At 50.3% G+C, this 15976-nt stretch overlaps 5 protein-coding genes across 5 annotated transcripts; 3 read left to right on the top strand and 2 right to left on the bottom strand.

Moving 5' to 3' along the window:
* Positions 1-1655: 1655 nt before the first annotated feature.
* On the top strand, positions 1656-2180 carry AO090011000365 (GAT domain-containing protein; the record flags this gene model as incomplete). The annotated part of the gene is made up of 1 exon (XM_001825961.3): positions 1656-2180. One exon carries the CDS (start codon positions 1656-1658, stop codon positions 2178-2180), a length of 525 nt encoding a protein of 174 aa, XP_001826013.3.
* A 1485-nt stretch (positions 2181-3665) lies between these two features.
* On the top strand, positions 3666-4532 carry AO090011000364 (lytic polysaccharide monooxygenase; the record flags this gene model as incomplete). Its single annotated transcript, XM_001825960.3, has 1 exon — positions 3666-4532. One exon carries the CDS (start codon positions 3666-3668, stop codon positions 4530-4532), a length of 867 nt encoding a protein of 288 aa, XP_001826012.1.
* A 1074-nt stretch (positions 4533-5606) lies between these two features.
* AO090011000363 (cation diffusion facilitator family transporter) lies at positions 5607-7043 on the top strand (the record flags this gene model as incomplete). The annotated part of the gene is made up of 2 exons (XM_001825959.1): positions 5607-6726; positions 6802-7043. 2 exons carry the CDS (start codon positions 5607-5609, stop codon positions 7041-7043), a joined length of 1362 nt encoding a protein of 453 aa, XP_001826011.1.
* Positions 7044-7542: 499 nt separating this feature from the next.
* Positions 7543-10444, bottom strand: exgO (exo-beta-1,3-glucanase Exg0; the record flags this gene model as incomplete). Its single annotated transcript, XM_023232910.1, has 2 exons — positions 7543-10154; positions 10204-10444. 2 exons carry the CDS (start codon positions 10442-10444, stop codon positions 7543-7545), a joined length of 2853 nt encoding a protein of 950 aa, XP_023093470.1.
* Positions 10445-12978: 2534 nt separating this feature from the next.
* Positions 12979-14456, bottom strand: AO090011000361 (aminotransferase-like domain-containing protein; the record flags this gene model as incomplete). Its single annotated transcript, XM_001825957.3, has 3 exons — positions 12979-13429; positions 13488-13873; positions 13980-14456. The coding sequence occupies 3 exons, from the start codon at positions 14454-14456 to the stop codon at positions 12979-12981; spliced, it is 1314 nt and encodes a 437-aa protein (XP_001826009.1).
* Positions 14457-15976: the final 1520 nt, after the last annotated feature.

Raw genomic sequence — 15976 nt, 5'->3', positions numbered from 1 at the left:
TCCACTCGGAGATTTCCAATTGGTGGTGGTGATCAGCTTGCTGTACGGAAAGTATATATATCTTGAGTGATGCCTGATTGAAGCCAAGAGTGGCGATGCAATGTCTTGTCAGCCACAGACCCTCAAGATAACGATTATTCGGTATGGCTCCGAGATCATCGGCATCGGCGAACGGATTCCATCTATCAAGGGTGCAGTGATGAGGAAGGTGACTGGTGTAAGATCTTTAAAGTCGATGTGCATACGTATGAGCCCGTTGGGGGAATGACGCAGCAGCGGGATCGTCCTCCAGTCCCAGGCATCAACAAATGGAGAACCTCCGCACAACCTCAACCGAGTAACCTATGCCATGACCGTGGCATATGGATCGTCCCAAGTGGACAGACTAGTGCTTGCGTGTCACACAACAGCTTGCCACACTTTTCTCTAGGTGACAACCTGAGTGATGACAGGGTTTCTGCCTTTCAGTGGTCTAAGAACCAACACTAAGCCTACACAAGACTAGTAGACCTCCCTGTTTTATCTATCGACGCTACCCCATCAAACCCTCGTGCTTAACTTTCTGTTTTTCTTACTTTCCCTACCGTGTCGGTGTTTGGGGGCTTTACTTCTGCTTCCCTCTTCTTCTATTGTATCGTAAACGCCAGCGCCTCGGGGAGTTTGACTTATAATCATGAAGCGCATTCTGACCTCCTTCAGCAAGCGGTCCGGTATGTATCGCGACTCATCCCGCAACGTCCAATGGGTTACTCATTAGAACAGGCCCAACACCGGAAGGTCCGTCGTCATACGCTGAGGATTCTCCCGAGGGTATTGTCCTGAGAGAAGTGGTTCGTTTTCGAATCCCAAGCCCCTTGTCGTGTTTCCCCTGGGAAGTTAGACTAATTTGTGTTGATGTTCTAGACTGCATTTTGCGAAGCAGCTCCCAGCAGTGCCGTACGTTCCTTTACCCCTCGCGCATCGACTTCGCTTCTGACCCGACCGTATTGACTCGAACAATAACTGACAAGAAATATATGTACAGCAAGGGAATGAGTTTGTCCATCTGCCCGCTATTGTCGAAAGTGCGGAATCCAGCCCCAATGCGGCCAGGGAAGCAGCGCATCGCATTCGCAAGTTGTTGTCCGACCCAGCGTCAACGCCGGCAAATGTACAGTACAATGCGATCATGCTGATTCGCATACTCGTCGATAACCCTGGCCATACTTTTACACGGAACATTGATGCCAAATTTGTCGCAACTGTGAAAGACCTCCTGCGTCAGACGAGAGACTCGAATGTGCAAGGCTTCCTTCGGCAGACTCTGGATGCCTTGGAGATGCAGCGTGGATGGGACGAGGATCTTGCTCCACTCCTACAGATGTGGACCAGGGAGAAGACCAAGCTCAAGAGGACTAATAGTGGAGTATGTACCCATGTGTTGCTTGGTGTGTACCTTGGTGCCACAGTGCTAACGGTCCCTTCGTTAGAGTACTTGGAGGTCCCAGGTTTCATCCCAGACTTCACCGCAACCACAACAACCTCGTCCGGATTATTTTGGCCCGCGTCAGGCCGGAACCTTGCCATCCCCGGATGAGCTCGCGGCTCGTATCACTGAAGCCAAGACATCGGCAAAACTGCTCGTGCAGTTCGTTCAGTCGACGCCTCCAGCAGAAATGGCGGAGAACGAGCTCATCAAGGAGTTCTCTGACCGATGTCGGTCGGCATCACACACCATCCAGCAGTATATACACTCGACGAACCCTCCACCGGACGAGGATACTCTCCTGACCTTGATTGAAGCGAATGATGAGCTTTCTATGTCGCTATCTAGGCACCAACGTGCTCTTCTTAACGCGCGTCGAGCCTTAGGACAATCGGATAGCCAGTCACCCTCGCTGTCCGAGACTACTCCACTAGGTGCTTCCAGTGCTACCCCCCCACCGGTGCCGCCGCGGGATACGCAAAACCCCTATATACCACCAGCAATGCCCCCAGCGGCGTCAAGCCCCAGCGGGATTTCAACGCCGACGAACAACAGCATGGGCCGATCGGAGTATCGGTCGGAGGACTTTCAGGTGCAGAACCCATTCGCCGATAACTTCAACACTACTACTACCGGCCCACCAGAAGGACGGACGGAGGGGACAGCGAACGACTCGTGGTACGATCCGTATCAGCGACCTATACAGCGCGCGTGATGTGTGGTGGATAGTTGAGCGTCTTCCCCCTTTAAGTTGCTTTTCTCGTTCGCCAGTCCCCTTTATGCCTCTGAACCGCACGATTAAACGCCTTTCCTAATGCTTGAATGTAGTTATATCTGTTTTTTTTTTTTTTTTTTTTTTTTTTTTTTTTTTTTTTTTTTTTTGGTTGATGTGATACCTCTTTCGCGGAGCAATATTACTTGTATAAGTTTTTGGTTTGGTTGCATCTGAGAAGATAAATGACGCCTGGTCTGCGTCACATAATATGCACCAGCTTAGACGAGACAATGTACCTATTTCCCCTGTGGCAAAAACGTCGTTCAGGCTTTGTTCAAAATTCATACTCAAACAGAGAGTTGCCAGGCTTGTTGCCAGCGATTGTCAGAGAGGTAAGCGCGGTCAATAAGGCTCATGGCAGCTACATATTGGCATGCTAACGCTCACGAACAGAGCACCCACACCCTGTTCATCACCAACAAAATCCTTATCCGCGGAGGACTTCCCGAGGCTTGTTTTGACTGTACTAGTTCTTAGAGCCGTGTATCGCACAGATCACTTAATGAACACCCAGTGCTTGCCCAAAAAGAAAGCGGCAACTCAGCTCCGACTAAAAGAGTGGGCTCATTTGCCCCTACTCATAAGTACGAGGCTTCTGCCTTATTTCAGATACGAACTCCGAAGACCGTTGGCCTTTCTTTATGATTATGGAGACTCAAGGACTGACTCAGGAAGTGGGGCGCAGGAGGCGAATCTATATGAGGATGCTAATGCTGGACTATTGCGATAAGTTTTCCTCCAAGGATACGGATCTGGTCAATCAGGAGCTATCCCAAGAGCACCATGGGATTCTAATCGTCGGAGAAAAGTCGTGGCTACATGTGATGGAGCCGCCGGGTTAATGAAGCTGAAACCCTAACCAAGGCGCCAAGCATCAGGAGCTGGTCTAAGCATATCCACCGGCCACCGTCATGTTTTAGATCAATTAAGGTGAAACTACTGGGCGCTTTGTCTCTTGTCGCTTTTAATGAGCCCACCGAAATCTAGTTCCACTAACTATTGATTTCTTGCTAAGCCCTTGCGACAATGGCCTGGTCCAACGCCCTTCTCCGGTGGAGAGTCTCGGGGTAATTGATTCTAAAGGCTTCGGCCCTTCGGGAGATAACCGTCTCCTTGAGAAGTGCCTAGAGATGTTTCACGGTGGGCTCCCGATGGAGCTCTCCTGCCGGCCATGATAGATGAGCCGACCGTATATATAGATGGGTGAGAACGCTCGTCTCGTCCTTTCTCTCGTTCTCTAAACGCGCAGGCTTATTCTGTTCTTCTTTCTTTGCACACTCTCTTATACTACCCGGTCCGTGACCGTCGCATTCTTTCTCTTTCTACATTCATTTGACTAAGGTATACTGGTATACCGATCCATTCTCTGAAAAACTTCTTTCTTCGATCTCACTCAAAACTCAACCAATTACACACACCTTCAAAATGAAGCAGACTGGTACCATCCTTGCCCTTGCCGGCCTTGTCTCCATGGCTCATGGCCACGGTTTCGTTACCTCGCCCAAGGCCCGTATGCCTGGCACCGCTTTCCAGGAGGCTTGTGGTCAGCAGATGTACAACAACCAGCAGGCCGACAACTATGGCAACGTCCAGGGTGAACTGCAGATTGCCAGCAGCCAGAACGACTACGATGCCGCCAAATGTAACGCCTGGCTCTGCAAGGGTTACAAGTTCGACGACAACAAGGACAATGTCTTCCAGTACACCCCTGGCCAGAATGTCGACTTCACGGTCGACATCCGTGCTCCTCACACCGGTGTTGCTAACGTCTCCGTCGTCGATACTGCCTCCAACACCGTCATCGGCGAGGCCCTCAAGTCCTGGGACGTCTACGCTTCGACCGAGAGCGGTGTCAAGGAGACCGACAAGAAGTTCAGCGTCACTCTCCCCAGCGACCTCGGTAGCAAGTGCTCCGAGGCTGGTGCCTGTGTTCTCCAGTGGTACTGGTTCGCCGAGTCCATCGACCAGACCTACGAGTCCTGCATTGACTTCACCATGAGCGGCTCTGGCTCTGGCTCCTCCTCCGGTGCCTCCTCCGGTGCCTCCTCCGCCGCCTCTACCGCTGCTGCTACTGCCTCCTCCACTGCCACTGGCGTCGCTGTCACTGCTACCCCAACCACCGGCAACAACGTCGCTGCCCCCAGCGGCTTCGCCACCAGCGCTAAGCCGTCGGCCACCTCTGCCCCCAGCTCTGCTGCTTCGACCGTGACCATCCCCACCGACGGCACTGCGGAGGAGAAGCTCAACTGGATCGCCAGCCTTCTGCAGACCCTCGTCAAGTACATTGCTTAAAAAAGGTGATGTGATTTACCAATCTGTTGGGTGTGAAAAGATCTATATATATTTCCTAGCACGTGAATAGAATTTGCCTGCATTATACATTTGAACACTGGAACCCAGTCTTATGCGCAAAAGCCTTGCTTGGAATTGTATATATTACATTCCGGATTCCCTCTAAAACCGAACATGTTCTGTGTCTATATTTCTTCTTTCTCTTTTACTTTCTTCATTATCTTTTACATGAAATTAGAATAGAGGTTTTGTGACCTTCAGTGAGCAATGTACCATATTGAGCGGAACCAGCTAAAATCAAGAGATTTGATCTGACAAAAGTGTTGAGTTGATCATAAAACTATACCCTTACTTCGGTGAAATTAGCATGGATGGACAACTACACAGTGGTTCAGGGATCTCCATGAAACAAACAATGAAACGTAAATCTCCTACGGTCCCACCAGGATCTCAGCCAGTGTCGATGTCTCACCGATTTACCATTGCGAGTATCTTCGTTATTGGGCCAAGATTCCGACTGAGCTACCCCTGCAATTTTGAACCAGCGCCAGTAGGAATCAACGGATTTGTCGACCCGGATCGACGAAATTCAAATAGATTGCTCCGCGCAGAAGCTTGTTTCTAGAGCATCGGCTTACATTAGAGGTTTTATTCCGGTGGGAACTCTTTTGGTCTGTGGTTACGACTGGATATTTTGGGAAGGTTTTTCGGCAGCTTCCAACCAGGAGTTGTTCCAAGGTTGATCACAATATGGAAATTATGCGGGTAGAATCCCACCCATTTTATATCTATGTCTTACTTACATTCTGTATATTTTGTATCGTATCGAGTATACTTACATGTTGGGGGGGATTTGTCTTTTTTTTAAGGTGTCTTGGGTTACATTCAACTCCACGAACAAAGATTTACGTTTTTACTTAAGAATCTTAAATGAACGATTTGGTTTGTTATCAAAGAGATAAGAACGCCGGCCCGCAGCTCAGCCACAATCACTTTTTCTTGTCTGGAACCCCCCCCTTGCATTTCTTACTTACTTTCTTTCTCTTCATCTGCAACTCATCAATCATTCCTACAATGGACGAATCTCACCTCCGCCAGAGCATGTCGCATCATCCGTCCCCGTTCAACTCTCCTCAGCCTCCACACTCGCATATCCCATCCACTCTCTCCTATAATGAAGCAACCACCACCGCTCTAGAACCGCAGGCGTCCCAACACCGCACCGGCAACACCAGCGATGAAGAGGGCCAACCACCACCACGATACACGCGCGAAAATGACCCCTTCCAGCTCGCATCGAAGATCAAGACCGATGAAGAAATCCGACAAATCCACCCGCAAGCCAACACGGCCCGTAAACGCGACAGCTGCGGCCCGGGGGGACTCCTCCGCGCAACCAAGAACCCAAAGAAGGCATTGGACACCGCCATCTCGTCCAGACAGCTACAAGGCTTCTACCACTCGCAAAACGAGAACATCGAGCGCATGCTGAAACCCGTGGAAGAGCACGTCCGCGACGCTCGCGAAATCAGCGTCAACAACCAACTCAAATACAAAATCGCTGTGTACGGCAGCTTCGCCGCGAACGTCATCCTCTCCGTCCTACAACTCTACGGTGCCATTGCATCGGGCTCTCTCTCCCTCTTCACAACAATGGCCGACGCCGTCTTCGACCCCATGTCCAACCTCACCCTGCTCCTCTGCAATAAGGCCGTCAACCGTGTCGACCCCCGCAAGTTTCCCGCCGGCAAAGCCCGCATCGAAACGGCGGGTAACATCTGCTTCTGCTTCCTCATGACGGCCGTCTCGTTCATCATTATCGCCTTCTCCATCCGTGAACTGGTCGAGGGCTCCCAGTCGGAAACCAGCGATTTCCATCTGCCCTCCGTCGTCGCTGTTATCGTTGCCTTCTGCACCAAGTTCGCCCTCTTTGTCTACTGCTTCGCCCTGCGCCACCAGGTCTCCCAGATCCGCATCCTCTGGGAAGATCACCGCAATGACCTCTTCATTAACGGGTTCGGTATCCTGACCTCGGTCGGTGGAAGTAAGCTGCGCTGGTGGATTGATCCCATGGGCGCTATCATTCTCTCCGTCTTGGTCAGCTGTCTCTGGCTCTATACTGCCTATCACGAGTTTCAGCTTTTGATTGGTGTCACCGCCGATACTAAAATGCAGCAGCTGATTACTTATATCTGTAAGTCTTATCCACTCCCCAATTGTGCCCCGTAACGGTCGGAAGCGCAAGTTCTAATGCTGATCTTTCACACAGCAATGACTCACTCCCCCTTCATCACCGCCATTGATACGGTCCGCGCCTACACCTCCGGACCTCGTCTGCTTGTCGAAGTCGATGTTGTCATGGACCCCAATGATTCCCTCCGCGCGACTCACGACGTTGCCGAGGAACTGCAGATGAAGCTAGAGTCCCTGCCTGACGTGGAGAGGGCATATGTGCATGTCGATTATGAGACGACGCATAAGCCGGAGCATTTTCTGAAGAAGGAATTGTAGCTTCGCTTTCTCTGCTGCTTATTGTTGTCTTGCTATTTGCAAGAGAAGTTATTCTCGTTTAGTTTATATGCTATGTAAAGCGGGAGTTATGTATGACATGCATGTGTGCATATGTGCATGAGATCTATCAGTGGAGACAGTTATTTACCATACGAGCAGAGTCTCTTACTCTAATATGATGTAATTAATGTGATATCCTACCAGGACATTTTTCGGGTTAACATAGAACCAAAAGTCTAATTAACGATTGAACAACGAAGTGGTATCCACAAAAAGAACAAAAAGCAGTGCCTCCCGTGCTAAACGACCCTTCTATCGCAGTCGTGACTTGTACAACGCCCAGGCGTCCATTCAAACAGGCAAACCAAGTCCATTACATTGAATCATACATCACTTGATTCCAATATTTACTCCACAACGACGCGATAGAAGCAAAGGCCGAGTGATTAAGCAAGGGACACATCAGAAATGAAAGTCTAACATCATACAAAAAGAGAAATCATGACTGTTGGAACAGAGCAATAGTCGAGCAGAAGTTGCTCCTGTTCTCATCCTGGGGGACAAGACCGGCGCCGCTGTTCGACGTGATCATGTTCGTGCTAGCCTTAGTGCTCAATCCGTAGATGTGTACGTCGGAGCAGTCAACCTCGACCATGTTTTCCTGGCAGGACTCCGTGGCCAGACAGGTCTGGCCGTAGTTCTCGAAGAAACTGTACAGGCCTGCGCCGTACACGTACATGTCGGAGGTGTTCTGGACGCGCAGACCCCATGCCTTGCGGCAGCCGTCGGTCTTACAGTAGGAGAAGTCGGGGTCGTTCCAGTTCGTCTGCGGGGTGAAGGGGGTCAGGGCGTTGGGGTTAGCCTGGTAGTAGGGGGTTTCTGTCTGGATGAGGCCCATGAAGACGTTCTTGGCGTTAGTGACCTGGTAGTTGTAGAGCTGGTTGTGCTCGGAGGCGGTACCGTAGAGCCAGACGGGGCCTTGGGATTCGATGTAGACGCCACGACCGTTGTAGACGTTGATCTGGTTGTGGTCGGGGAGGTCGAGTTCGTGGTCGGCGACCCAGAACCAGGAGTTCTCGATGTAAGCGCTCGCCTTCTCCGTGATGTGCATGAGCATGAATGCGGCAATGCACTCCTTGTTGGGCGTGGTGGTTTGCTTCGGCGTCTTGGCACACTTGTCGCTCTGCAGCTCGGTGCCTGCTGATCCACCGATGCGGAAGTGGGTGTCCCACATACCGGCGGCGCCCTGGGAGGACTCCGCGAGGTTCCACTGCATTAGGATTGCGCCAGGGGCGGGGCCCTTGGTCTGCAGCGCGATGTCGGTGATTTCGACGGAGCCGGTCTCACCTACTTCTCCGACCTGAAGCATGGGGATAGGGTTCTTCTCATCGCCGAACTTCTGGCCGTAGGCCATCAGGACGGGCCATACTTCACCCGTGATCTTGACGTTCTTGGGCACCTTGATGGTATCGGTGATGATGTAGGCTCCGTGGTCGAAGTAAACTATCTGGTCCTCCTTGGCGCTGTTCAGAATCTTCTGGATGGCTGCTGTATCGTCGGTCGATCCGTCTCCCTTTGCGCCCGCAGACTTGACGCTGACGAACGAAGAGGCATCGTAGCTGGTATACAGAGGCTTAGAGCGCTCGTAAACCTTTCCACCATTGAGCAGGGAGCTGGGCTTAGCATGAGTTGGGAGAGCAGTTTGGAGACGAGTCTTGGTGACCGTTTTGACGGAGCATTGATTTGTTGCATGAGCGACCGAAGACGAAGCTGGACCAGTAACCACCGAGGAAGACCCCTGAACAGTTGGGGATGGCTGGGAGGGAATGAGGGGCGCGGCCACGGTGGACTCAACTGGAGTCTCTGGCTGTGACTGTGCAGGGGCTGAGGGCTGAGGCGTCGGCTGTACTTCAGTAGATGGTTCAGCCTCCTCTGGAGTTGACGGAGTGGCAGTGGGCTCGGGGACCTCGCTGCTCAGTACCCCAGCGGGCTGGGTGGCAGATGACTGGGAGCCGGACAACAAACCGCTCAAGAGTGGGATGTTAGGCAACGGAAGAGTCGGCAAAAGCCCTGCAGTACGACTCTCTCCCAAAGACGAAGGAAGCGCTGTTGGTGCGGACGGAGAGTCTGTATAATCGGCAGTGCAGACCTCCACTGTCTCTGTCACAGTTTGGGTAATCACCTTCACGGAAGCCTCACGCTTCTGCTTCGCGCTGCCAGGGAGGTAACCATTGCCCTGGACCCAGTTCGTCACGACTGAGCCGCCTGCCAGAATAGTATTACCAGTAATACCCGCAACTGCAACCTTAGAACCGCTGAAGTCGACGTTGTCAAGAATCAGGACACCTCCGCCAATGGGAATGCTGTTCTCGGTGAATGCAGAAACAACACCAGTGGGTGTGTTCGTAAGTTGACTGTCCAGAATCAGGACAGAACCGACAGTCTGATTCTGCGGGGCATTGGACATATTCAGACCGACCTGGCAGTTGTTGATGGAAAGTGACTTGAAGGTCCAGGCCCAGTTCCAGTTCATGAAAATGGCTGTGTTGCAGTCATTGAAGGTCAAGTTCCGTGTAGTGAATTGCTGGTTTCCTAAGAACATGCCGTAATTTCCACCATTGAAAGTCAAGTCGGACATGAAACCACCAGATCCGTTGTCCATGAAGATACCCTGTTGCTTGTTTGCATCGCCTCCGCCCTTGATCATCTCGAATCTGATATTCTGCAAACTGGTCGCCTGGCCCACCTGCCAATGGATACCAGCACCAGATCCCTGAGGCATAGCAGTCAAATCGATTACAAGGTTACGAATGGCACGGAAGAAGTTGTTCTGGTTGGTGTACCAGTTGCTGCCGTCATCTTCATAAGGGTCGGCATCAATGACAGCCATACCAGCAAAGCCCGCCGCCGCCTTGATCACAGGAAGGTTGACGGCGTCGCCAACGATTTGGGTATAGTAATACTGAACGATTGGTTTGGAGACGACATAAGTACCAGGAGGGAAGTATACGAGGGCAGGAGTGACGGTTGATGAATCACACCCCTTGCCACATCGGTTGCCTGAGGAAATCGCCTGGTTAATGGCAGCAGTATCATCCGTCGACCCATCACCTGAGTGCAGTTAGCATATGTCATCTTCACGCAACGTGGTAGCCCATACCCTTAGCACCAAAGTCTTTCACATTACGATATACCTGATAATCTGTGCCATTTCCAAAAGCAACAGCACCCTGCCGTTTGATAGTTCCAACCCAGTATTCTGACGCCGCCCTGGCAGCTAAATTTGTTGTGATATCCGTCTCTTGACCCAAAGGCACGGCACCGACCATGCCAGCGGGCAACCCCAGAAGTAGCAAAACATGGGCGAGGAACAACATGATCGTTGTGTGTAGAGAGGCCATCTTTGAGATGACCAAGAGATCGCTGAACCAGCAGAGATCTCACTGAATGTGGGAAACAGGTGCAATATCTAGTCAATCTCGAGTATCCGGTACTCAAGCTATCCTGATCGGCTGATCACCAACCAGTATTTTTATACCAAGGAGGGCTCTGAACCTTTGTCACACGACACTATCAGAAGATGTCTATGGTCAAATGAGTGGGGATCCCTTGGAAGACGTCGAAGAACAAAAAGAATGTGGTCGTGTTCTCCCCAATAGCAATCAGCTTGTTTGCGGAAGTATATCAATGAATGGTGGACAAAGGAATCATCAAAAGAACAATAAGGATGGACGAGACACCGGATAGAGACACTACCGGAGGTCAAAGGAATGAGTGAATGAATGAATAGCTTTGTCAGTGATGGACCAGGTCGAATACTTATTGTGCCTGGCCAGGCCTCGATTGACAGTGAATGGATACGGTAAATACGGCAATCGATCACCACTGAATCAGGTATTGTTGTGAAATAGCCTTTTCGGGTTTGATGATCGGTAATCTTCAGCCAATCGCCAGTCCACTCTGCCTGCTGATCCACCCCTGGTGACCAATGACCACGACTGATCACCACGCACCAACCGAGGCTTGAAACACTTCGGTCAGGGGATGAAACGAATGATGGTGGACTACTTGCCGTTAGCCATGCATGATTCGACTACAAATTCCCTAAGGCACGCGGAACATAGATTAAAAGGAGCGCATGGGAATCATACCAAGTGGGAACCAGCCAGAATCCTTGAGGGAACGACGGTGTAGAATGGAAGATGTGACAAGGATCGCTGCCGAATGGAAAGCTAGGTATACAGAGAAGTATACAGAGCGCTTCAAGGAATGACTCCGTCAATAAGTGCACGGAATACACAAAATACACACGCTGGCCTGAAGACAAGCCAAAAGGAGTGAGGGGCAGAAAGACAAAATGCAAGAGGGAAAGAGAGAGCGCCTTGGACACCCAATCTGGAGATCTAACAGGCTATATATCACCATAGTGCTGAGCCAAGGCCTTGATCAACATTTCTTTTGGCCAGATTCTTGTCCAACGTGTCTAAACTATGTGCGCGAGCTTTTTTTCTCCCTTCTGTGGCCAATACCTTGTTTTCCTTTTTTACGGTGGACATGAGCCCTTCCAAGAGATTGACAAGAGCTCTTTGAGAATGATAAAAAAAACGGATGTCCCCTATTCGCCATCTAAACAATAGACCGCGTGGTAGTGTTTCTCTCTGGAATCCTCTATGGAGCTGTTTGGGAGAGATTCGCAACGACTGGTATGGATCAGACGCCGTACAGCTCCACTGACTACTCGATCGGTTAGAGAAATTGTGCAGATTGCCGCGCTAGTTCGCAGTACATTAACCCTAAAGCCATTGCTGACTGTCGTTGGATCATAGTAACCAGCATGGATGCGCATACATTCCTCGGGCCATCGATGTCAACAAAGCGCCACACCAGGGCACACACATAATTGGACTTGTCATACGAGTGATTGTACATCCCTTTATCTTGAGATACCACCAGCATCTACACGGCGGAGATAGTACTGCTTGTTTTGATCGAGATTTTGGGCCCTGCCCTTTAATCTGCGCAAAACAGGCACCAATCTGCCGACAGGAGCAATAGCCTTGACGCGTGTGGGAAGAATACATGACCCACTCGGCTATCCAGGGGGTGTTGTGATGCGGCGGTACAGTCAGTAGCTCTACTATTTATATGCTAGCTTGCAAGAGCCAAGCTTTAATGGGCTCCCGCGATGCCGCGACCAACGATTTCCACCACACGCACTACCCGCGGCGCTTCACCAATAAGTTCCACAGGAAGCGACGCTGCCGCAAGATTGGATTTATTGAACTCTATTACTGAGTAAAATCAACGCGTAATTTCCCGCCAAAAGCTACCTGGAGCGCCCCTGCCCAGTGTTTCGTCCAAGACATTAAATATGGAAAGGGTCCAAAACGTATGATGAGACTTCCAAGAAAATTGTTGGCGTCGAGAATGCGTGGTAGGAACCCTGAATGCGGGACGAAGAATGTGTGTCGCTCCCCTTGACTACATACTCTCGCTCAAACTGTTTGACTCGGTAATCCGGTTTACGTCGTCTTTGCTTCAACTCTACTTGCCTCTACAAACGTATGCCTATAATATACAGCTCATATCGTAAATACAGCTGCACCTGCACTGGTCACCCGCGCCTCTGCATCCGCCGACTCGCTTGATTTGCTGCACCCCGCAGTGTCACCATGGAGCCATTGACCGCATCACACAACCCAAGAGTCATTTGACGCCTGGCGCCTGGCGATACCCCAAGTAATCTACCCTCACTTGCTAATTGGCAGAACCCCCTTCTTGGCACCAATGACCGCTACGCAACCACATCAAAAACCCAAGAAATGTCTGCCCAAGGGCCGGAGCGGATCGATCCGCCGCCCACCCTTGGTTGTTGCGACCTGGAATTTCTTGAAATCTGTCCCTCGCAATACGTTGTGATTTTATGACGAAGAGTTTATTTCAATGCGGAGCGTATAGCGCATGCAAGTCGGCGCACCCCTTCCGCTAACTTCTCCTCATGTTCCCAGGCGAAACAAAGACGTATGCTTCGGTTAAAACTGTTCCTTCTAGTGTCGGGGTCGCCTTGAACACGGAATCTATTACCAGCAATAACATTCACCTTATACTCTCGAAGCGCTACGGTCGCAAGATCATCCGCCTGTAGTGGTGGGGGTAGTTGGATCCAGACAAAATACCCTCCCACAGCCTCTAACGAGGTGGATGGAAGCGTTACACCAAGGGGAAGAAGGTGCTCACGGACAGCAGATATCAGGCGATAGTAGCGCTCTGCATATCTTGGTCGCAAGACCTGGTCGACATAGGTTTGGATGAACCCCGTGGGGAACAGTTGAGCAATGATGGCGGCCGAAAACTGTGATGGCGCGCCTCCTGACCGTGAGGAGCCTCTGTTGTTCATCGACCGTTAGTGGTGTCATTCACTTCAAAGAGAAGTTGAACACATACGTTTGTGATAGACCATAGGCAAATTTTTCGGTGCCCTCTGCCCATCCAGTTCTTGCGCCAGGTCCGATTAGCTTGCTAAAGCTTCCGTTACTTACCACGTTGCCCCACTCATCCTTAGGGCCACCATCAAGGTAGCGATCCACGTCCACTACACGGGGGATCTGAGCCTTGTCGGGCTGTGCTAGTGGTTGTTCTGGATCAGGTGACCATTGTAGAAAATCATAGACGTCATCTGTCACAACCAGAGCATCAAACTCTCGTGCAAGGCGGACCAAGCCCTCCCGATCCGCCAAAGACATTGTCAGGGTCGTGGGGTTGGAAAATGTGGGCGTGGCGTAGATAAGATGTTTATAAACTTTAGCCCATGGTCTCGGTAGTTTGTATATCTTTTGAGGTATTAGCCTTACTGCTCTGAAGATATAGTTCATCCGAGTGAGAAATCGGGTATGATTGTAGACATACGCCCTGAATCCCTCGAGAAAACTGTCATACCGGTTCAAGACGCTGCTCAGCTTGAGCCTTCTCCTCAGCCTTAACCAGTTCTTGACGGAGAAATGTAAGATCAAGACCTGACTCATCATGAGGTACAGCTCTCAAGCGGCCAGCAAACCCGGCATCGTCCATTATCCGACATGCTAAGAAATAGGTGGGGGCCGCCATCCAGACATTCCTAGTATACGATGGATCCGTGAAGACTTGAAAGATACAAGCCAGGTTTTGACTGGCACCGCCCGTTATACAGATGCGCTCGGAAGAGATAGGATGGCGGGGTTGGTAGAAAGCCGTCAACCATTGGGCAAGGTGTTCTCGCAACGGTTGGTAACCCTCATCGGGACCATACATTAAAGCCGGAACTCGGATGGTTGGTGAAGCCATGACTGTGGCGGAGGCCTCAGCTAAGGCGTCTGTGGGCAGCAAGGCGGGGTTCGGCCAGCCACGAAACAGGTTGACCTCTTCTGGAGATTCCATCGTGTATGGATATCTGATGGCAGTGAATGTGGGTAATAAGGTAGCAATAGTAATCTCTCTGTGGCCTATCAATGACAATCGTGCATGACCCGGTGGTGATCGTTTATTTGCACCGTTGGTACAGTGAGATTCCTCAGTTTTGCATACAATTATATATCACGGGCAACCACGTCAGCAACATTGCCTTATTCCGTTTGTTGGAGTTGAAGATTGCGGCTCATGCACTTCGCTCTTGGTTTCCTTGTATTTTTCGGCTTACTCCGACGATGCAACAGCGAAGGTCGACTCGGATACCGGAATGTCCATTATTGATAGACGTGAGGATGGGCAAAATTGCGACGTGACAGTATACGAACGCCAAGACACAGGTACCGGATGATAGTAGAAGGCGGTGATGTAAATCCTCAGTTCCTCTCCAAATAATAATTGGTCACAAAAAAGACCGGGTCTGTTGTACTGGTATTTACCAGGAGTATAATTTGACTTGCGGCGTACGAAGGTATATTGCAAAAAGACTCGTCATTTACCTTGAGATTTTAGTTGTAGCATATGTGTCCTGGAAAGTAAAAGTTCTAAAAGTGACACGTCAAGCCTTGTTTCTCCAATCGACTACTGATGTACAGAATGATGCTCAATTAATATGGGCCATGGAGGGATGAAGTACCTACGTAGTAGTCATACGTATGTATACGGAGTAGTGCGCGGTACCATAGGCCCGCTGCTATTCTTAGCGTGTGCCTCCTCCAGTTCTTTTCCCACAACGGTCTTCTATCCGGGTATTACCAGGTAACCTACATACCCCCAAGAATCGACGGAGTCAAGACTCAAGAGGAGGTTTCCAGTTAGAGCATTAGGCTTCCGGATAAGTTCATTGGATTGACAATTAATCACTTAGATCTAAGCGAAAGTGGAAAGGGAGTCGGCGCTTGTGGGTTAGAATTCTGTCCGAAATGCAGCCTGAGAACAATACTACTACGTAGTAGGATCTGGATTTTGGAGGGGCGAAAAAAAGCAAAAAAAAAAAAAAAGTTATGCTCACAACGGAGTGCCCCTGGATAGAAAAGTATATCCACCTGTCAGCGTCAGCAGTTCTGACCGTACAGGATCCTATATTAACCTGATAATATATATGATTATAGTGCTGGTGTAAGTGCTAGAAGACCGTGCAGAAGGAAATGCGTATAAGGAGACAAATAATAAATGCATTATAAATTTCGAAGCCATTTCCTTCTCGAAACAACAATGCCCGAGCTAGGAACCACTTGGAAATATTAATTTATTTACTTTGTCACTATTGAATGATCCATAGGCGACAGACCCGGGGTTCTGGATCTCGATGGAAGACTCCGAAGAGCTCCGGAGGACCGGGAGAGCGTGTTGACAGGGGTTATGTTACCAACTAGACCGCTTAGAGGAGTACTATTAGTGTTCCAAGTTCCAACAATCAGTTCGGCTACGACTCTTGAGGCTGTATATGATTTGATGCCTGGTATTATTGGCATGGTAGTGGAAAAACAAGG

The sequence above is a fragment of the Aspergillus oryzae genome, chromosome 7 (genome assembly GCF_000184455.2).
Source record: "Aspergillus oryzae RIB40 DNA, chromosome 7".
Taxonomy (NCBI): domain Eukaryota; kingdom Fungi; phylum Ascomycota; class Eurotiomycetes; order Eurotiales; family Aspergillaceae; genus Aspergillus; species Aspergillus oryzae.
The sequence above is the reverse complement of the archived record's forward strand: the minus strand, read 5'-3'. Positions and strand labels throughout refer to the sequence as shown.